At 48.8% G+C, this 22,673-nt stretch overlaps 1 protein-coding gene across 5 annotated transcripts in view; it reads right to left on the reverse strand.

Annotated features, from left to right (window-relative positions):
* Window positions 1-22,673, reverse strand: part of MYO1D (myosin ID) — a 175,249-nt gene that overhangs the window by 86,952 nt on the left and 65,624 nt on the right. For 2 of the 5 annotated variants that reach the window (XM_074562010.1, XM_074562011.1), the window contains exons 15-16: window positions 21,596-21,762; window positions 16,754-16,961 (exon numbers count right to left, since the gene is read on the reverse strand). In XM_074562010.1, the coding sequence (XP_074418111.1) occupies window positions 16,754-16,961; window positions 21,596-21,762 (375 nt within the window). Of the gene's footprint in view, window positions 1-8,756; window positions 9,375-14,308; window positions 14,464-16,753; window positions 16,962-21,595; window positions 21,763-22,673 lie in introns of those variants that run through there. The other 3 variants (XM_074562012.1, XM_074562013.1, XM_074562014.1) reach the window with 3 other exon arrangements.

Genomic DNA, 22,673 nt, shown 5'->3' on the forward strand with positions numbered 1-22,673 from the left:
GATTGCCATGACCCATGTGCAGGACCTTGCACTTGCCCTGGTTGAACTTCATGAGGTTCGCCCAGGCCCACCTCTCAAGCCTGTCACGGTCCCTCTGGATGGCATCCCTTCCGTCCATTGTGTAACCGTGCCACACCACGTCACAACATCCTACGTTGAATGTTAGAGGAAGAGGGAAATGTTCCTGGACAGCAAAGCGGAGGAAAGTGAAGCCCAGCAAGCAACCAGGGGAACAACTCAACACGTGCAAGGTGACCCAAGGCAACGTGCTCCTTCCCAGACACCAGGAGCCGCTCTGCTAAGGTGGGCGTGGGAACAGAGACTATGTCAGTGGTCACAGGGCAGAGCGGGGGAAGCGCGGCAGGACATGGGACAGGGAAGGGAACACTAGCAGGAAGCCCAAAAAAGCAGTCGCTGTCACCACGGCAGACAGTCAGCACTGCTGTACCGACCAAAGAACCGGCGGGAAGAGAAAGCGTGAGCTACAGAGTGAATAGCGGACTGGTACCACAGGTCTCAACACTGCCTGCGTATAAAATCATATACAACACTTTCCTTCTGTATTCTTCGAAGTCGTTAGGTTGAGGAAAAGCAGCATCCTTTGCTTAACATTTGCCGTTCTTAGTAGTCACTTTTAGCACGCACGGTTATAACTGTAGTTTTACACGTCTATAACCTGCGTATCACAAAGAGACACAAGAACGTTGCCGTATAACGGGCCTCAGAGCTCCCGAGAAGCTCGGGGCTTCCTGAAACCACAAACTGAAAGCTCGCAGAGGGCCTGGAGTTCACCCAAAGCGTGTAAGGCTGATTTAAACCCAGCATGTCCACGGCTGAGGGCATAGCAGGTTCGGAAACTGTAGGAATTTTAACAGAATCAGCAACTAGGATGAAATAGTTGAGCATCTAAAGAGTACTGAAGTAATTTGTGCTCTTTTTTTAAAGAGAAGTGAAGACGACTTGGATTGCTTGAGACATTTAAACACAGACCGAAGTGCCACAAAATGTACCTGCCAGGACAGTAAAACAAGATAAACTGGGTAAAAATCTACTGCAAACTTCTCATTTTTTCATTTAATAAGAATAGAAATGAGGAACAAAGGGTTCCGGGTCGCAGCTAAACAGCCTTCTGAACGTTACAAAGGATCTCCAGAAAAGAACAGGCACGGTAAATCTGTGTAAGCTGGTAATAACGTTGTAGAGCTTCACTTCTGTCGGTTGTTCCCCAAAACATTTGGAATTGTTTTTAGGTACAGAAACATGTCGCTTCCTTGTGCTTGAAGTCGGCACGCTCTTGAGGCAAGTCTCTTGCTGTGGTTATTTTTGACACCAGCCAGACGCCCGTGGAACAAAGGCGCTGCAGCAGATCGCCCCGACGTTGGATCAGCTGCATCGCTGCAGAAATTGGCTTCCCAGCAAGAAGTGTCACAATTGCTACAAACACTAGCCTTCCAAATCCAATTATCCAGCCGAGGCATGCCCCTTGGCTACACGCAAGCAGTAAACTATTAATGAAAAGCATGTCCTCAAATCAAGTTGTCATAACTGGGTAATCTCACTCCTAGTAAAGACCTTCCTAATAGCCAGAACGGCAGCTCCTCCCAAAAGGAAGGAGAAAGCCAAAGATAAGAACAATATTTTTCCCAGGGAACGGGGTACAAATATTTTTAAAATTAATTGTTTTTCCGGCCCGGTGTTTTTCTTTTCAACCACGGGGCTCGTTTCTGCTCCAGGCAGCCCATCAGTAATGCTGAACTGCCCGATGGTCTCCCAGCCTCCTCCGGAGAGACGGACCCTTGATACCTACAGACAAGAGGAGGCCGTCAAAGCAACACGCTCCTTGTTCGGCAGCCACTTTGCGCGCTCTGCGTTGGGTAGTTGTGAGCAATGGGTCAGAATTATTCACAGATAAACGAGGCGGCTGGAGTGTTTCCTACCATTCCCACGGGTGAACACTGGGAGAGCGCTACCTCTCTCAATGCACCTTTCCGATTCTTCCCCCCACCTCCAGTTCGTAACTCAAGAACATAAAGCACTGTAAAATGAAAAAAAAACAAACAAAAATTAAGAATTTTTCCAGTGTTAAGTTTATCATGGCGTTTAGCAGATATTCTACACGGATTCTCACGTTGTAAAAGCTACTCTTCTGTTATATGCTGGAGGACAAGAGCAGAGCCTCGGCCAAATGCGGGAGACCCACATGCCAAAAACCCAATAGAAAGAAGACCTGTGCATCCAGGATTCTACTTTCCTTCAGCCCTCCGTACCCAAGGGTAACGTCCAACTCATTGCCATCTATAGTTCAGAAAGGATTCAACAGCTCACACGCATCACCTTGCTGAAACTCAGCCACCAGCGAGCAGCTTTCAGCTTGAACGTCAATCAGAGCTACACACCACCCAGCTGGCAGTTTTAGGGCTTGCATTTGGGAAATCTTGCGAGGACAGAGTAAACCAGCCCGAGAACGGCAGTGCCCCGTATCACTCCTCCTACAGGCAAGGATAAAATGATGCTTCCAATTCACTTGGCCAAGCTGGACATTCATAAATCCATGGGCCCTGACGGGATGCACCCGCGAGTGCTGAGAGAGCTGGCAGATGTTATCGCTAGACCACTCTCCATCGTCTTTGAAAAGTCATGGGGAACAGGAGAGGTGCCTGAGGACTGGAGGAAGGCTGACATCACTCCAATCTTCAAAAAAGGCAAGGAGGAGGACCCGGGGAACTACAGGCCGGTTAGTCTCACCTCTGTCCCTGGGAAGGTAATGGAGCGACTCATTCTGGATGTCGTCTCCAAACACATAGAGGAACAGGAAGTTATTGGAAGTGGTCAGCATGGATTTACCAAGGGCAAATCATGCCTGACCAATCTGATAGCTTTCTATGATGTTATAACGGGTTGGCTGGATGAGGGGAGAGCCGTAGATGTCATCTACCTTGACTTCAGCAAGGCTTTTGACACTGTCTCCCATAATATCCTCATTAGGAAGCTGAGGAAGTATGGGCTAGATGAGGTGACAGTGAGGTGGATCGAGAGCTGGCTGAGTGACAGAACTCAGAGGGTTGTGATCAGTGGCACACAGTCCAGTTGGAGGCCTGTAACCAGTGGTGTCCCTCAGGGGTCAATACTTGGACCAATTTTGTTCAATATATTCATTAATGACTTGGATGATGGGACAGAGTGTATCCTCAGGAAGTTTGCTGATGATACCAAACTGGGAGGGGTGGCTGACACTCTGGAGGGCCGTGCTGCCATCCAGTGTGACCTGGACAGGCTGGAGAGCTGGGCAGAGAAGAACCTAATGAGGTTCAACAAAAGCAAGTGTAGGGTCCTGCACCTGGGAAGGAAGAATGCCAAGCACCGGTATATGTTAGGGGTGGACCTGCTGGGAAGCAGCTCTGAGGAGAAGGACCTGGGGGTCCTGGTAGACAGCAAATTATCCATGAGCCAGCAGTGTACCCTTGTCGCCAAGAAGGCCAATGGCATCCTGGGGTGCATAGGGAAGAGTGTGGCCAGTAGGTCGAGGGAGGTCATTCTCCCCCTCTACTCTGCACTGGTGAGGCCACAACTGGAGTACTGTGTCCAGTTTTGGGCTCCCCAGTTCAAGAGGGACAGGGAACTACTGGAGTGAGTCCAGCGTAGGGCAACCAAGATGATTATGGGACTGGAGCACCTCCCTTATGAGGAAAGGCTGAAAGAGCTGGGACTCTTTAGCCTGGAGAAGAGAAGGTTGAGGGGGGACCTGATTAATGTTTACAAGTATCTAAAGGGTGGGTTTAAGGAGGACGGAGCCAGGCTCTTTTCAACGGTTCCCAGTGACAGGACAAGGGGCAATGGGCACAAGCTGGAACATAGGAAGTTCCGTTCAAATACACGGAAAAACTTCTTTACGGTGAGGGTGACAGAGCACTGGAACAGGCTGCCCAGGGAGGGTGTGGAGTCCCCTCCTCTGGAGATTTTCAAGACCCGCCTGGATGCAGCCCTGAGGGATGTGGTTTAGGCAATCCTGCTCTAGCAGGGGAGTTGGACTAGATGATCTCTAGAGGTCCCTTCCAACTCTGAAGATTCCGTGATTCCGTGATTCCCTTTGCCACCTTTCCACGGCTTTCACTTCTGGTTAACCTGGCTTCCCATAGAAAGGAGACTGAAGACAACCCCGTCCCAGCCTGACCTCAGAGACTGCCCTGATGCCTCCTGAACCTCCAGCCAGCTCCAACCAAATCTGCCAGAGGAACAGACGACTCAAAGGGGCAAGTCCATATATCTTGCCGGGAAAATCAACAGCAGGGTAGAGCAAGCCTCAAATTAGAGTGACATTGCTGGAAATGCTTCAGAATGAGCTCAAGAGCCATCTGCCTTCTTTGATCTCCAAATCCCACCCAGCACACGCGAAGCTCCAGCCAGGCACGGCCACACGAGACCGCACCGAGCCAAACAGGTAGAGGATCCCGGGAAGATGTGGCAGTGTTTCAGGAGCACGAGGAGGTGGAGCTGCGCGCAGGACACAAGGGAAGGAGTGGAGGATACGATGAGGAAGACTGGAGAGTTTTGGCAGTGAAGTGGTCCCAAGAAAACTGATTGTTGTCACTGGGGTGCCACCAGCGTAGGACAAACCCAGAGGAAGCCAGGCTCAGAAAAGAGCTTCTGTGATGGTAATTTTCAAAGTGACACACTAAAAAACAGACTCCAAAGTAATCAATTTTGTCATCAGTCAGTGCAGCGCCTAGTGCCCAAGCAAGAGCAAGAGCCATCGTGCAGGACGGGCTGTGAACAGACTGTCCTCTACAAGAAGAGCCGCCCAAGGAGACACGGCACGGCAGGGTGTAGGAGGGGAATAAGCGGTGGCACGTGTTGGCTCCGCAATGTGAGTACGCAGGGAAAGGGACCGTGAGCACAGTAAGGACTCTTAGAAGCAAGGTCACATTGAAAATGGAAAGAAAAGGGGTTTCTAGGCTTTTTTTTTTTTTTTTAAATGAAAGTATTCCTCCCTATCCATTGCTCACCCACAGTCTCTCCACATCTCTTTCAATACCTCTGCCTTTTCCTCTGTGCTTTGTCCTCCTTAAGGCCAGGTGAAGACAAATTAAGAGGAGAAGGGAAATTACGACTAAAGGGCTAGGAGGGTGGAGAGAGAGAGAAAGGAAAAGGTTGGAGGATGATCCCAAAAAAAAGGGGTCAGTACTGGGTCCAGTCCTGTTCAATATATTCATCAATGACCTGGATGAGGGGATAGAGTGCACCCTCAGCAAGTTTGCTGATGACACCAAGCTGGGTGGGGTGGCTGACACACCGGAAGGCTGTGCCACCATACAGAGAGACCTGGACAGGTTGGAGATCTGGGCAGAGAGAAACATTATGAAGTTCAACAAGGGCAAGTGTAGGGTGCTGCACCTGGGGAGGAACAACCCCATGCACCAGTACAGGTTGGGTGCTGACCTGCTGGAGAGCAGCTCTGTGGAAAGAGACCTGGGAGTCCTGGTGGACAACAGGATGACCATGAGTCAGCAATGTGCCCTTGTGGCCAAGAAGGCCAATGGCATCCTGGGGGGCATCGAGAAGAGCGTGGCCAGCAGGTCAAGGGAGGTCATCCTCCCCCTCTACTCTGCCTTGGTGAGGCCGCACCTGGAGTACCGTGTCCAGTTCTGGGCTCCCCGGTTCAAGAGGGACAGGGAACTGCTGGAAAGGGTGCAGCAGAGGGCTACAAAGATGATGAGGGGACTGGAACACCTCTCTTATGAGGAAAGGCTGAGGGATTTGGGTCTCTTCAGCCTGGAAAAAAGACGTCTGAGGGGTGACCTTATCAACACTTATAAATACTTAAAGGGTGGGTGTCAGGAGGATGGGGCCAGGCTCTTTTCAGTGGTGCCCGGGGACAGGACAAGAGGCAATGGGCACAAACTTGAACATAGGAAGTTCCACCTAAACATGAGGAGGAACTTCTTTACCCTGAGGGTGGCAGAGCACTGGAACAGGCTGCCCAGAGAGGTGGTGGAGTCTCCAACTCTGGAGACATTCAAAACCCACCTGGACATGTTCCTGTGTAACCTGCTCTAGGTGACCCTGCTCTGGCAGGGGGGTTGGACTAGATGATCTCCAGAGGTCCCTTCCAACCCTATGATTCTATGAAAACAAAGCCTAAACAGCAGAAATTCAGCCCAAACTCCTGAACACTAGAAAGAGTATCTATTTCTATGGCTGCTTCCAGTGAAGAGAGTTCCTTGCTCTTTCCTTCACCACACTCCCTTCTATCCCTTCAGTTCTGGCCAGGAGGTGGAAGTGACCACCGGGACCATGAGACGCTCCAGACCAAGAGAGATCCTCCTGCACCCCTGGGTGCTCCGTGACCCCCTCGGTGGTTCCCCTCCTCCCAGCGCGGCAGCGGCTTCGGCAGCCTCGGAAACTGGGACTCGCAGACAAAGAAAAAGAGTCGTATCTTACGGGAAGGACTGAAATCTTTTCTGAAGTACGTTTGATTCACGTGGGGTTTTCTTTTCATTAAAATTTGATAAATTAAAAATCAAATGGAAAAGGAGACCTGGATATGCCTTTAGAATCAGCGTAAAAACCTCAGTGAGCTCCTAGCAAACTTTCCAAGATTAAAGAAAAGTAACGCGGATCAAGTCCAGCACCTTAGCAGGAAACTCTGTATATCAATCTATGCATTATAGGCTCGTCTGCAGACGGCAGCCTGCTTCCAAGCTCCAAATTTCCCATTAAGATAAAAAAAAAAAAGAGGAAGGAAGAAAGAAAACAATCAAACGGGCCCTGCAGAGCGCAGGGAAGACCAGCAGCAGCCCAGACAGGGTGGGCCAAAGTGCCAAGGTCGCCACGCCTGCAGTTCAGCCATGGAAAAAGGGATAATCTAGATTTGACCTAGATGCCGCAATCTCTGCGAAGGCAGAAGAAACCCCCCACAGCACGCGATCTAAACCTACGAGCCAGCAAACAAAGGCCCAGACTTCGGCAAACAAACCGAGCTCGTCTAAATTAAACGCCGGCGTTATATTTTTTTGAGCAGTTCCCCAACTAACTTAAACCTCGGGAAACTGTTTCACGCTTGCCGTAACGCAGCACACCGCCTCCCACCAGGCCTCCTTCCCACTACCCTGAACCGTTTCGCAATCAATATTTCATGCTGCCCGAGCACAAGCTGCCCTGTGGGCATCCAAACCGAAAAGAATAAAACAAAACCTCGCTAGAAATTCACACAGGCGTGAACCTTCCTGCACAGCTTTAAAGGCTCTCGAACGGGAAAGGTTATTAAATATTTAAGTCAATAGCGCGGCGCAGGAGCCGCGCGCAGTCCTGCCACGGGCTCCTCCGAGGCACCGCAGCTTGAATAAAATGCTCAAATCTGAAGCGAGCTTTAATTATACTGTTCCTGATTGCTTTGGAAAGGGGTCATCTCCTCGCAGAGCGAGGGGCCGACCCTCACGCGCGGCACCCACCGCTACGTGCGCACACCGCCGCTGGTGACCCGTGTTTTCCCAATCCGAGCACATTCAGATCCCGTGGAAGGTTTGAGGCAAACGGTTTTAAATCAAAGCCTCCCCATTCTACCATGTCACGTTACAGAGCGTATAAACAGCGAGTGGGAAGAGCTGCTTAATTTACTAAACGCTATTTTCTCTTCTCGCATGAGTCAGCTGAACAACGCTCATTCTATCGCTCTGCTTAATAGAAACAATACTCCGTGAGCTCAGAGAGAAGGATCCCACTCGGAGATTAATTAGATCGTACTAACAAGCCCGTGCCCAAGAATAAATGTAAAAATTATCAAAGGAAGGGTGGTTCGAAGCAGGCGGCCCAGGTGACGTGCTGGATGCCGAGCCGCTCTGGGTTGCTCCTGCAGCTCCTTCTGCTGCTCAGCAACGGCGGCAGCAAATGTCACCCTGCGGCACCCGTCCTGCTGCCAGGCCAAGCCTGAGCTGCTGCCGCTGCAGTTCAGCCCAAAAGCCTCCAGAAAGCTCTGTCCCATCCTACTCGTAAGGACTTGCTACTCTGTCTGGTGCCTCTGGCAGTGCCCTGCTCTCACGACAAAGGGCGCCCTATTGCTCCATCCTGGCTGCGCTCTACAGAATTTCCTGCCTCTGGCAATGACCAGGGAAGGAAGATGTTGGGAGAAAGGAGATAACTTTACGTGAACAGACGAAAGGGCAACGGAGCTGGTGAGGGGTCTGGAGCACGAGTCTTGTGAGGAGCGGCTGAGGGAGCTGGGGGTGTTCAGCCTGGAGAAGAGGAGGCTGAGGGGAGACCTTCTCGCTCTCTGCAGCTCCCTGAAAGGAGGGGGTAGCCAGGGGGGGTCGGTCTCTTCTCCCAAGGAACAGGCGATGGGATGAGAGGAGACAGCCTCAAGTTGCACCAGGGGAGGTTTAGGATGGATATTAGGAAAAAATTTTACACCGAAAGCATTATAAAGCATTGGAAGAGGCTTCCCAGGGAAGGGGTTGAGGCATCAGCCCTGGAGGGATTTAAAAGCCGGGCAGACGTGGTGCTGAGAGATATGGTTTAGTGATGGGTTTTGTCAGAGTTAGGTTGATGGTGGGACTCCATGATCTGAAAGGTCCCTTCCAACCTGGGCAATTCTGTGATTCTATGAAAATAACTGCCAAAGCTCCCGCATTAGGGAAGCGGAGAAGTCTGCAACCACCAGAACTAGGCTGTTGCCGTTAGAAGGCGGCAGGAACCTTCTCTCATCTCATGAAAATTCAAGGTAGAGCTTTTCATGCTGAAGACATCAAAATACAGGTCATTTCATGACCTTCAGTATTTTATTGCTGGTAAAAGCTGCAAGGACAACCAGAAGCACAGAACAACCTCCCAACATGGAGAAGTTAAATAAGCTAGGACACTCCTCCGGGGGAAAAGAGGACCGAGAGTGAATGTCACACATGTTCACAGAGTCCTGAGCCAAGCCCTGCCTCGTCAGTACGGGAATGAGCAGGCATCCAGTGATGCTGGGAGATGTGTAGACCCAAACAAAGCAAGATCTCCCCACGCAGTGGTTGGCTGAGCTTGGCAAAGGCGGCCACAAACCCTAAAAGCTGGTGGCACATGTTTGAGGACGAGTTCAGGGAAGAAAAATCCAGCAGGTGTTACTGAATTAAAAAAACATGCCCACCTTAGGTCATCCCAAGTCCCAAAGTCCAAAGGGACTGGGAAAGCACTAAGGAGGGTTTGATGCACACTTGTCCTGCCGCTCTCCCTCCCGAGGCATCTCCTGGAGACACGACGGTGGTCCCGACGGACCTTCGCTCTGACGTGGCACAGCAGCTGCTGCAGTTGAAAACCTACATCTATTTAGTGAAGCGGCCGAGGATTAAGCTCCGTGTACGTTCCTGAAGTCGTGACAGCAACGTTCCGCCTTGTTGTTCCTACAAAGAGTAGCTACAGGGAAAATAGAGCCACACAAAGACCTAGAAACCATTCCTTACCTTTGTCTAAAGGACGCAATTACCACTAAACCAGGCATTTCGGCTAGGGAGGACAGCTTTAATCATGGTTTAAAAAAAAAAAAAAAATTAAAATCCAGAGATATTTAATCAAACACAGATCAATCACTATACGCTTATTTTTGCCCGAAAGCCCCATAACCGGTGCGTGTAGCTCACCACCCATCCCCACGAAACAGTGGTACACCCTCTCTAAACCCTCTCAAAGGGACTGTGATTTACACCGCAGTGTCCTGTTGGGAAAGAAGACAGACACAGAAATTGTCTGCGCATCTCTCCCTTATTATTGGCACAGTTCAGGTGCTCCTGGTATTTTTACTGTCATCTCAAATTAAGACCTTTTCCAAATTAAGGTCGCTGAATGCTATTTGCGCTTGCTTTACTTTACACCACGCCGGCAGTGCTTTTACAGCGCGCACAAGGCTTAAAGACGTCCTGAGGTGCAGCAGATCAGTGTCCTTTCAAAACTGAAAAGCTCAGGCAAAACAAAAAATAATTCCCTTCCATGAAAACAAGAAGGAAGCACGGACAGCAGTGCTCTTGGATAGAACCGCAGATAGATGCATGGACAGAATCTGCTCTTCCCAATTTGGCCATGATACACACAAACGAGCAGGAAAAAAACCCGCAACCCCAAACCGTGGAAGGACTGAGTTAGAACCCGAAATATTCAATTTGCAAGATCAGAACTACAAAAAGTTTGCTTAACCGCCAAGGGGCTGCAGAGACGTTTGCTGAAAGAAGCCCATTCAAGAGGAGAAAAAAAAGCCCCATTTGGGACTGGCATTTCCAGAGGGACACGGGGACGCCGCATTCCTCAATTCCTCCGATCCCTCACGGCAATCAATGCAGATTCCTTTTAAAGTCCTTCCGACACGTTCCGCAAACCGAAATGAAGTAAAGCAAAACCTTCTCCGTGATGCTGGCAACGGGCTTGGGGAAGAGTTTGGGTGGGGGTTTTCTGGTTATTGTTTTTCCCCACACCCCCGGGAGGTAACAGACCAAGTTTTCAGGTGACCCTGACAGCCAGGAAGCTCAAGGTCTCAAAGCTCGGCCACAGGAGTCCCGGAACAGGCAGGTCCCTGCCATCCATTTATTGCTGGATCATATTTTTAAATGGTGCTGCACAAGCACGGTATCCTCTCTTCTCCTCCCTTGCTCAAGAATAAATGGGTGTTTACGTTTCTTTAGATTACGGCGTGTTTTCACGGCATTTCCTGGGGGAGGAAAAGACGAATAAGCAAGTACCCAGGTGCCCGCAGCACCCGCCACCGAGAGGGCAGGATCCCATTCTCCCCTCTTTGCTGCGCCCCCGGGCACGGCCCTGACTCTCCGTTTCACCAGCACCGACGTTCACCTGAAGGAAGAGGAGCTGGTTGTGGAGCTAAACTGCCAGAAAATTACCTCTTCTTTTCTTCTGTTTTGGTAGGAGGCGAGTTCTTTTTTTTAATTTTTTTGGGGGGACGGTTGGAGTGAGGTGGTTTTTTGAGCCTGGGATGCCTCAAGGCGTTTGCTGGAAGCAGACAAGTGATGTTACTAGCACAAGGAGGCAAGTGGCGCAGGAGAAGCATCGGATCCGTCCGCCGAGAGATCGGCTTGGCCGTACCGGCAAACGGCACCGTCAACACGGGATACATCCAATTCTTCATCTTACTTGGTCCTTCACAGCCCCCACGGGCTTCTCCTTTGGAAGCAGCTACAGCGTCTCCTTTCCCAGCTTCTGCCTGCCAAAGCCTCTCAAGATCAAAGCCTCGGCTCATGGTACAAATCCACACGTAATTATACACCTATTTCCACTTACAGTCAAATCTTCCCAAACACATTCTCTCAAGATGGTAAATGCCTGCAGTCCGGATGGCAAACGCGTTGTGTCACCTTTTATTTGGGTCACTGAACCGAATCCCTCATCAGATTATTACCGCCCGGCCATAATCCGACGGGAAAACGCCCTCTTTGTCAGAGCGAAAGCGTCCCTTTGTGGTTAACGCTGCCCCGCGCACCGCGCTTCAAGGACTCATGGGGATGGAGAAGAAAGGGAAGGTGAAACATTAAATTATGACAAGTCAGCCCTGGTTCTTCTTTTTTTCTGCTCTTCCCCGCCGGGTTTCGGGGAACGTTGCCATGGTGATGGGGGCTGCGAGCGGCGGCTCTGCGGAGAGCAGGCGCTCAGCCCCACGGCACGCTGACGCAGGATGGGCACCGTCCCCCGCGCCACCAGGACACCGCGGGGGCCACCACGGCCGGCACCGGGGCCATCCGGCCACGCTGCCCACCCGGGCTGGGGGGCTGGGGGTTTTTGTCCAGGGACTGGGCTGCAATACGAGAGCAATCCCCGCTTCCTCCGCATTAGGCGGCAAAGATTTAGTGAAGCGATTACCATATGCAGCTGTAGTGGTCTGATAAAATTACACTGAAATAGTGCACTAAATTATATTGACAAGATACATCATCTTTGCATACCGCACGTGCTGGCTGGCTGGGCTTTTTTTCTTGAACAAAGCACTATTCTGCAAAGCTAATGAATATGTGGGAACGTTTCCAAGGGCGGAAAAAGCAATGGAGTTTTATGGCAGCTTTTTTTTTTTTTTTTTAATTTTTATTTTTTATTTTTATTATTAGCATTAGAGCTGCTCCATTCGCATTCATGAAGACAACCATATAGATGGCAAGGCCACAGGTACAGTAAATAAACTCAAATGCACCACATAAAAATCAGTGATGTTCTCGGCTGGTGCTTCTAAAATGACCCTCCGAGTTGATTCCGCCAGCGATGTCTCCTCTGCCATATGGGTTTGCTGATACTGGGCACCTCTCACTCGCTAAATCCTCCTGGAGCCAGCAAGTTGCCACGGTTAAATCACATCACATCTGCTTACTGACTTGGTTTGGTCGGAAGTGAAATTACAGCCTGGAATCTCACTCCCATTTTATCACCGAAGAAAAAGGAGGTTGAAGATAAAGCCACAGGAGAAGACACCCAGGGGACGCGGGACAAAAGGAAGCAAAATTACCTACTTCAACTGGAAGTCAGTTTTAATTCAATTTAACCGAACTCGTATGAAGCAAATTCTTATCCTTGCTAAACGAAGGAACCAGCGCTATTTTAAGGGTTAGGGGTTACTCACACGACGAAGCCCTTAAGATAATTACTGAATCTCTTTTTGAAAGGCTTGTGATTTGTATGAGGGCAACACACCACACAATCTACCTCACTAGAAAGGAAGACGGACCTTTAAAACTACCAAGAACAGATGTGCTAAAGGCATTATACGCAGACCCTGCTTTCATTTAAAAGCATTCCTGTGCAAAACCCAAACATTATTGGATCCCAGCCTGCGATCGGCTGCTTTTAAGGCTATGCCTCACATTTTCCCTCAGTTTTTATCACACAAGTGCCTCCTGCCACAACCCCACATTTTATCGCCACTTGTCTTTTCCTAAGTTCAAATCTGAGGAACTCCAGTGCAACAGGAAGCTCAATTATTTTTTTAAAATCAAGTTAATCTCTCTCATTGCCTTTAGATATAATCTTGTGACTCGCAGAAGCATCACAGCTTGCCTTCCTTGGCCTTTGATTCTTGCAGGCAAAACTAAAGTAAGGAAAATGCAGCAAGGATTGCATTTTGATGTGAGTTTTTCATGAACAACTGAAAGCGAGTTGACAACAGAGATGAAGATACAGGCGAAATTGCCTTGATGTTTTCAGAGCATAGAGAAGGTCTCTTCACATCCTTACTCTGATTTTATTTTTATTGTGTTGATTGTTCCTTTTTCAGCGCCGCCAGTCTCCAACTGCCCCATCTACTGGCAGCAGAGCACGGCTGGTGCCTGAGCACAGGCGTGATCTGATACACATCTGATACAGAACGAGATCTAACGGCAAAACAAGAGAAATACAGAAAACGGAAGAAAAATTCAGGCATTTTCCAGACAGATTTAACACTGTACAAGGTATCTAATCACATACCTATAGACATCAACCCAACACCTGCTCGTTTGCTGATGAGCTGTTTAGGAAGCATTTAGATTCCTTATTGTTTCTTGCCTTTAGTTGCAAGTTCCAGGACTCCAAAGAGTTCCTCTCCATCACTCTGCCGGCATTTTAGAGCCTGGCTGAAGAACACCCAGTAAGTACGAGCAGAGATACTGGTGAACTGCCGTGGGGTTAAGCTACAGAAAAGGAGCTCCGGCCATCCAGCGTTCTTCCAAGTCTTCAGTACCTTGAGCCCCTGAGAAGGAGCTTGTCTTTTCCCCACAAGTCTTTTGTTAGGTAAATCGGAATCTCACTAGAGATTTCTCAGAGAGAGCTAACAAAAAGATGACTCCGCCTGTCTTATTTCTATACTTTGCGCAGAAGAGAAAGACCTCTCCATGGAGACTTATATTGGTCCCTTATATTGGCGGAGAAAACAGGGGAGGGTGGCTTGTGAAGCCATAGGACAAGGGGCATCAGGAATTTATACTTTCATCACTTTTGCTCATCGTCACAGTAAGAGAAGCCCAAAAGCACTGCAGTTATTCTATAGATAATCCAGCACACCTGGTGCCACGCAAAACCATTACAGCAAAACTCCTCACAGAGCCAGAGGGCTGATCCATTATTCCTAACCAGGCACTTACCTTCTAGAGGCAAAAAACCCTTTAGCCCTGCTCTCCTTCGAGGCTGTTGAGCCCAGCCCAGGCTATACAATTCTGACGTTTCCATCTAAAGGAAAGGCCAGCAAACTCACAAAACCGGACACGTTGCCGTCCAAGTTGTGCCTCACACTGTTCGGTGGATTCTGTCCGGAGGAGGAGCTCCGGTGCTCACCTTGCAGTGAGACATCATGTTCCACAGCACAGACAAGGCTGGGTCTTTTCAATTATCCCTCAGGAACCGCACCTTTCAATTTCAAAAAGGGTTCCCCCTCAATTCCTCAGAGTTTTCATATGAAAACGGGGGTCGCCTGGGAGCAAGGTGTCCCTCCTGCAGCTTTATTCAACCAGGAGCTCATTAGCTTGCCTCATACTGCTATGGGAAGAAAGAGAGACTCCAGATTAATGGCATGACCCAGTGAACTCGCTGAAGGCACCAAATAAGCCCAACACGCTTAGAGAAGTGGCTGCAGAGAGGGGAACTCCTCCCGAGGAACCACAGCGAGCGCGGTGGGTGTGCAACTAATAAACCAGAAAAACGCTAACGGAGGCGTATGAGAGAGACCCCACAGATCAGCCCCGTCTCACTCCAAAATAAGCAGCCACAATACACTTTTGGGAAAGAATGCTGCCATTTCCAGGGATAAGACCCGGAAGGAGATGAGGAGGAGTCCAAGAAAGCTGTTGTGAAGCCCATCAGCAGGGCAAGCACAACACTGCTACAAAAAGGAAAGGAAAACGCTGAACCACAAAGCTCAAAACCAGGCAAGTCCTGCACGCTTTGAGCAGCCTGAGCTTTGCATCTCCAGAAAAAACTAACTACGTACATATATCCAAAACTGACAAAATTCCTTACTAAAGATAAACCAGGCAATCTGGCACAACGAATACCAACCGAGATGCGGCCCTGGACTCGACACTTTCTCCTTCCATTCTGGTCAAATTGTGTTGCTTTCCAGAAAGGAAATCTTATCAAACACATTGTAAACACAACAAATGTGAGTGTTTCACAAAAATATTAAAGCTTACAGTGGATAAATTTTCCTTCAGGGTCTTACCCTTCACCAAAAGCGATTGAGTCCATCGGGTTTAGAAAGTTTGTGCGAACTTATGTTAAGCGCGCAGCTTTAGAGCAGGCTTTTTCTCCGCGCAGTTTTTATACCCATCTGTCAGCAGTTTCTATTTCTGACGGGCAAAAAGGGTTTCAGAAGTTCTGTTGTTTCCCCGGAGTTCCGAGAATGACAAAGGAAAAATGCGTATTAAGAAATACATTTCTAAAAACCTTGAACTAGTCAACAGTCCCTGTTGGTTGGGCCGAAGTCCGTTCCACCGTTTCTGTTGCTGTGGAAATCAGAAGCTGTTGCTGTTTGCTAGACAGACCCCACTCGTACAGGACACAGTTTTCAGCAAGTACTAAAACCACCTCTTGTATTTTTTGCCCGCCGGTGTATGTTGCTTTTGAGGTTACAAAACCACTTTCTACTGTGGTGTTGTGGCCCCAAAAGGCACCTAAGTGATTTAGGAGCTAGCCAAGTCACAACAAACTCCCGTGGCTTACAAGAGCACCTTTGTGAGCAAAGTCTGAGAAGGTGTTTGCCCTGAAGTCACAGAATGGAAAATTACTTGTCTTAAGGGTAAAACCAGAACGATCTCGAGCTCAAATCCCAGGTTCAGAGAGGAAGGAGAAGCACGCAGGCCCTGTTGCTCAGTGCCTCAGGTGTCTTACCCTTTGTAACGCTACAGGCCTCTTATTTTCTGTTCTGCCGAGTGCCTTTCCCTCTGTTACCCCTTCACTCAAGCTGCTGGGGCAGTGTTCTCCCTTCCTCCTGTGCTGGAACTCTCCTAGGCTTGTGCCTGTGAACCCCAACACCGCATGTTTTGGCAGGTTCTTATGGGAACTGATTGCCACTAGTGTGCAAATCGTCCCTTCTTTCCGCACCCCTCGGCTGTATTTTTTGGTTTACATGAGGGGACTCAATAATATGGATGCTCAAAGCTTAATAAACCAATACGCACGAGCATCTGCCCCCGGCCCTTGTACGCTCCTTGTATGCTAACATAAGAAAGAACAACAGGGATTTCGCTCAGGTCCTGAAAAAAGCTCAGTAATTATTAATGGAATAGTAGGATGAGGGAGATCACATGCTGCACCAGAAAGGATGCTCTGGGACTGGGGAATCCTGTCCCTTCTCTTCCTAGCTGGCCTCTGGGGACAGTTTTCCCTGTCCCTTTTCTCACTCTGTCTTGCCCTCTCACTCCTTTCCCTGCACCCTCAGGAGCTGACGTATGCCATCAGCTACGGAGCCACTAATAAACTTTTAGACGAGTAAGACTGTCTCAGCATCCATTGTCCATCACTCTGATACATTCATCCACAAAAGCTCCTCTAAGTTTCTAGGTAGGCTACTGAGTAAAGAGCAAGTTTTTTAAACAGTATCCAATAATCTTACAGGTCCTACAGCTCACAGTACGTCATCCCACGTCAAGACTTCAGTGCAGCTACAGAGAGCACTACTGAAAGAGCTTTAAAAAAATTAAGTAATAATCAAACTGCAGTATTCCAGAATTTACGCAGACTCGTCACTTCTGCAAGTGAGACTGAAAAGGGAGCAAAGGTGTTTTAAGGAACTCCAAGGGAGTTTTTGGTGCTGTAAACTAAGCTTTACCTTCTGCAGGAAGAGGACAATCCTCACAAGCATCTTGGCATGCAGCTCCTCCAAGGTGAACAGAGTTCGAGGCGTGCGGATGAAAATCTTGGTCTTGCCATAAGCGACATCGTGCTGAAATCCATGGCACTCTATGAGCTTCTTCACAGCGTCTTTGTCTGAAGGGAGGTCGTGGTTCGGCCAAGTGAATTCCGAGATCATCTTGTACCTGAAATTACAAAGTACAACTTACAAAGGCAAACTTATCGTCTAGGTTCTCAACTTATCATCTAGGTTCTCTCGCCAGCCTTCAACATGTTTTAGAAAGAATTACGATCTAAATTCTAATAAAACTGATCATAGACAGAAGAGCCTCAAGACATCCTGTGTAGGAATCATGATCCTCAAAATCCAAGGAAATGAATATGAGAGGCATGATTTTGGGAGACGCTGAAAAAAACCTATTGTGAGAAGTTCATTTCATCACCGCCGACCTGATGCACCACGACAAACCTCGCCATTGTCCCTCTGCAGGTTTGGCAGTGCCATTATTCACGCTTTCAGCATTTGATTTTCAGGTTTTTTTGCGAGGCAGAAAAGCTTTGGTTTGCTCACACTCCGCGTAATAAGCCAACTGTAATCACTTGTTTAGTCAGAAAACCTAGATTTAAAAATTCTGCAAACGACGTTCTTGTCCATCGTTTTTGTAGCCAGTTCTAACAAATTTTATGATTTACCAAAGCAGCAGACAGTGGACTGCCGCAGCTTGTGCAAACACCACTCCAGCCTGGAACTGCTGTTCAGTCGTTTCTTCCTACCCTTACGCTCCGAACTCCTTTTCAGACTATGAGAGAGAATGCAGATTGGAACGGAGACAACTACAAATCAAACGCAAAAATAACTGCATCAGACCCTTGCTCTCTGCAAGATTTACCAGCCTCGCAAAGTGCTGATTACGTGAACAGACGTTTGCAAAAAGCAACGATGAATTTTCTGCATGAGATTTATGGACATAATCAAAAACGTAATACGACATTTTCACTGTAACAGGACCCGCGTTCACGTTCTAAATAAAACAAGCATGCAGCAATCTTAACCACTTCTCTGTTTAAAGCCCACGATCCAAGCCAAGCATCAAATCTCAATGTTTTAGACACTCGGAATATTCCGTTCCTATGAAACGGATGCGGCAATAAACCTTTTTACTGGGGAGTGGGTGCGCTGAAGGAGTTACTGAACGGACTAAAATAAGCCTGAACGGAAATACATCACACTGGCGCTTTCATTCAGCAAATCAGCCTTTCTGAAGAAGCTGCTGAAGAGGGGGAAAATGGAGGTGCACACTGTGTCTAAGCTGGGAACGCGGTCAGCATGAGGGTTACAGCACGCAGACGGGGATCTCGCTGATAAATAAACCAGGCATATTAAAAAACCCTCCTCAGACAGACGCACAACAGAAAATTTTGCACTTATGCTGGGCTGGCAAAAGCATTCCTGCTCTCACGTACACGTACACACAGGACATAAATATTTTACACTGGTTCCTCTTTCTTATTCCCAGCGGGAAAAATGTTCCTGCAATAATTAATTCACTGGGAAAATCTTCCACCTTGAGCCATTCAAATTAGGAAAAAAAAAAAGAAGAAAAAAGACGAGCAGAGCGGGAGTGCAAACCCCAACCCCCTGCACAAGGGTGGTGAGCCCCTGGCCCAGGTTGCCCAGAGAAGCTGGGGCTGCCCCATCCCTGGAGGGGTTCAAGGCCAGGTTGGACGGGGCTTGGAGCAACCTGGGCTGGTGGGAGGTGTCCCTGCCCAGGGCAGGGGGTGGCACTGGGTGGCCTTTAAGGTCCCTTCCCACCCAAACCATTCGGTGATTCTATCATTATTGAACAGACCTGCTCCGCTGCTGGGGCCAGAAAGAAAAGGGATGTCAGAGTACTGAAAACCTGCCCAAAAGAAGTGTTAAATTCTCTTCCTCCTTTACAACAAAACCAGGGCTATGGTATTTAAAAGACATCATGAGGCAAACCGACCACCTCCCTCCCAGCCCACAGGTGGTGGAAGATCCTGGCATCCTTGCGTCGCTCCCATGGCACGCGCGGTGCAACGCCACCCTCTCCCTCCCCGCAGCAGAGAGCGGGACCGGGATGCCACAGCGAGTCACAATCCCAACCTCGCTGCTAATTATAGCGAGGCAGAACCCAAAATAAATCTGCTCACTGACACCGCAACCCTTCCCCTCTCCTGCCCAGGCATCCTGGCAGCTTTCAAGGTCGCTTGGGCATTAAACATCCATTTCTACACCACGTTTGTTTCTCTTCCTTCTTCTCCGTACTTGGCTATAGAAACACCAGGTTGCTACTGGAGGTTACAGTTCCCAGTACAGCTCTCCTAAGAACCAAGATTTTTGCGAGCCACTCAATTGTGAAGCTTTAACGAAAAATACCGGGTCTGCACGTGAAGCTGGGTCACGCTCTCACAGTTCGGAGCTATCTCGGTGTGGTTTCCACGCTATGTTTAAACGCCTGGAAATAGGCAGGGGGGCGCCTTCGTGGGGAAAGTGTTGGATTACGCTCGCAGATGCCTCGCAGGCGCCGCTCTCCCCCCTGCCCCGCACACATACCCCTGGCTGAAATCCAAGCGGCTGGTTTTTTTTTTTTTTTCTTTTTTGTTAGTAAGCTATGTATTAAAACCAAAGAATGCAGCGCATCTATTTAAGACACGTGATCCTGACACGCGTTTCACCCAGCTGGGAGATGTAGTCGCCACGTGAACACACGGCATCTCTTGTGCAAGGAAAAAACCCAAACATTTAGATCTTACTTTCTACAAATTGGTAAGGGCAGACTGGTTTGCACAGAGCTCAAAGTTTTCTTCATTTCAAGGAAAGTTTTGCAAAGGACATTTATTAACGGTCTTAACTGTGCTTCACGTCATTTCCCACTGGTAGATATGGGATATCAACTACCTTACAGTATTTTAGTGCTCAGTTGTAACAAACTCTTTTCCTACAGAAAGGAAAGTTACTTTTGATGTGTTTTTATATACACACGTACATACATATATATAAAAAAAATTAGGAATACATGCACTCACACGTATATACACACACGTATATGTATCTCTTATCCATATATATCCCGAGACATATCTCCTGTCCCCTCTAAGAGGAATCAGCAGAACAAAACACAGGCATCTGGTTCGGGCTCAGAAAATCGGAAAGCTTCAGGGGCCTGTAAGGGAGTGAAACGTCTCTTTGCGGGTCTGAACTTCTATGAGATCTTTTGCAAATGTGAGGAAACGGATGACAAAGTTGCATCCCAAAACCGCCCCTCCCTGAGTGACTCCACATCTCCAAACGTGCCCGCCACGCAGCGCGAGAGGCCAGAGCTGAAGGGCCTGGAGCCTTCCCCGCATTCCCAGTCTCCCAATAAGCCTGTTAAATGTAAAGGAACAGCAATCCCTCGCGATCCCTGTTCAAACACCACTCAGAGACTGTGTGGCTTGTACCACAGATCATTTCCCCCAGCCCCTGAAGAGGGTACGGCTCACCCAAAGACAAGGAACAAAGAATTTTGGAAAAAATAAAACCAATATCCAGGCCAGAAGATTTTTTTTTTTTTTAATTTCGAAAAGTCCTTGTAGACTGGACCGGGAGCAGTACTGCGATATGCAAATGGCGTGGCTGATACCTTACGCTGTCGATGTTTAATCCTACCGCAGGGTCCGGCAGAACAAACGCTACAAGAGCCGGAGAGCGGTACCGGTTGCCATGCGCTAATTTGGTTTACCAGCTGTAAACACCACTGCTGGTCTTAAGCTTCAAGGAGCTCATCAAACATTCGTTAAAAACAAAGCAGCCGTTTACATGAATAGTAATTACACAAATCTTAAGAGTAAATTGGAATGGATTCCACACGTGAGGGCGAAAGCACGCTCTAACCACTGCGCGATGTTTGAGAAAACCGACACGCAGCACCGTAGGCTGCATTCAGGAAGCCAGACCCTTTCGTTCCACTTCAGGGATCACAAAATACCAGGCAAATCTCCACCCTGAACAGCAAAGGACCTTTCAACAGCACTTTGTTTCTAACACATGACATCCCACCTGCTTCCAGAGCTTAATTCTTTTCTACCCCCACGGCCTTTTTCTCACCTGATTCAATAACAGAAGTAAAAATCAATTCACTATTTCATCAGCAAGAGGTTGAATTCTTAGTACCCGCGCTAATTTACCAAAGCCCTAAGACAAATTTCAATCTAAAACATTTAATTTGTCACAAGTCTGGTAGGAATTAAGAGGGCAAGAAGTATCAAAAACGCGTTTTAATGGGGTCATGTTACTATCCCTTTTCAGACTTCCAGTTTTAAAGTCCAGAGGTTTCCTCCTGCACACGCATAATGTCACTGGGCCACCAAGCACTTCCCAAGACACACAGTGTCTGTCTGTCTCTCTCGCTGCAACAATTAGACAACGTTCAGAGAGAAAACAGAAGTTAATTAGCTCTGGGTTTAGGGTTATGCTCTGGGGAAGAACCTCATTCCAGGTTCCTGCTGCAGAGAGTAATACAGCGAATGAATTTTAGCAGGAAAGAAGGTGAGCCCGAGTGCCACCCAGGCACCTCTAAACACAACTGCTGCCACTGAACGAGGGAGCAGAGTCCCTGGTAGACTCACGTTTTATCGAACCCAGCAGCAGATATTGAACCAAACCCACCAGGCTCAAGAGTGAGGATCACGAGCCCAGAGGACTTAAGGCTTCCCCTTCACGCACGGTGCGACAGCCGAACCCCCACACCTCATCCCAGCCTCCGAGCTGTCCTGCAAAGAGCTGAACCCCATCCCCTGCCAGCGCCCTTCTTACCTGTGAAGAAACTTCTCGTACGTTTGGCGGTAGGCAAAGCCTGCTCGGCGGACTCGCACGTTCTCCAAAAGGCCAAGGTATTCAACCTGATGCCTGCAACGCTCCTCGTCAAAAAGCTGCGGGGACTTCTTATCGTTGGGCTTAATGCAACGGACATAATAGGGCTCCTAAGGGGACAAACCAAACCGAGCGTCACTCAAAGAAAAATGTCAGTGCAGCCACAACTGTTTCCTCATGAAAACATTGAGATGTCAGTCCACCCCAGGCACCGCGATGAGGTCTGGTTGCTTAACAGGAATTACAAGGTTAGAACCAAAATGACAAGAGTGGCACGGAACGCGTTCCTCCCCTTCGCACACTGCAACGACATCTGTTACAGGATCACAGAACGGTTTGGGTTGGAAGGGACCTTAAAGATCATCTTGTTCCACCCCCCTGCCCTGGGCAGGGACACCTCCCACCAGCCCAGGTTCCTCCAAGCCCCGTCCAACCTGGCCTTGAATCAATGTGTCACTCATTGGAGTTCAGCTGTCCTTGGCTACACAACACAACCAGTTCCACGTCCCCCTTCTCTACAAACTGTGACAATAACAAAAAGAGTCTTCATAAAAGACAGAACAAGCAATGTAACTCATTGCCCTGATTGCCGAATATGGCTTTTCCAGCATCAACATCTAAAAGCAGCATGGATTACTCCATAGTTTTTAAACCGCGCTGAATCAAGCCCTCCAAAGCCACCCTTGAATGATGGCAATCACTGACCACTACCCTGCGCAGGGCGAGACGCAGCTACCTTCCACCCCAGTTCAACACCACCAGCACCACACCTTCCACGGGACAACCACGAGCCGCCACCAGCACACCAGCTCCTCTTCCTGCACCGCCTGGGACTTGCCGGCAGCCGAGGACGTTGAAGGGGGACTGGTGGCTTTACTCCACCCGGCACAGCCCAGCTGGTCCACTCGGGACAGAGTCCCACAGGGTCGCACACCCTTCGCTGCCCGCCGGCCTGCACCCATGAGATAAGCCCCATATACAGCCCTGCTAGGCTGATTTGACGTTTGCTTTTATTTTTATG

Source organism: Larus michahellis, chromosome 18, assembly GCF_964199755.1.
Source record: "Larus michahellis chromosome 18, bLarMic1.1, whole genome shotgun sequence".
Lineage (NCBI taxonomy): Eukaryota > Metazoa > Chordata > Aves > Charadriiformes > Laridae > Larus > Larus michahellis.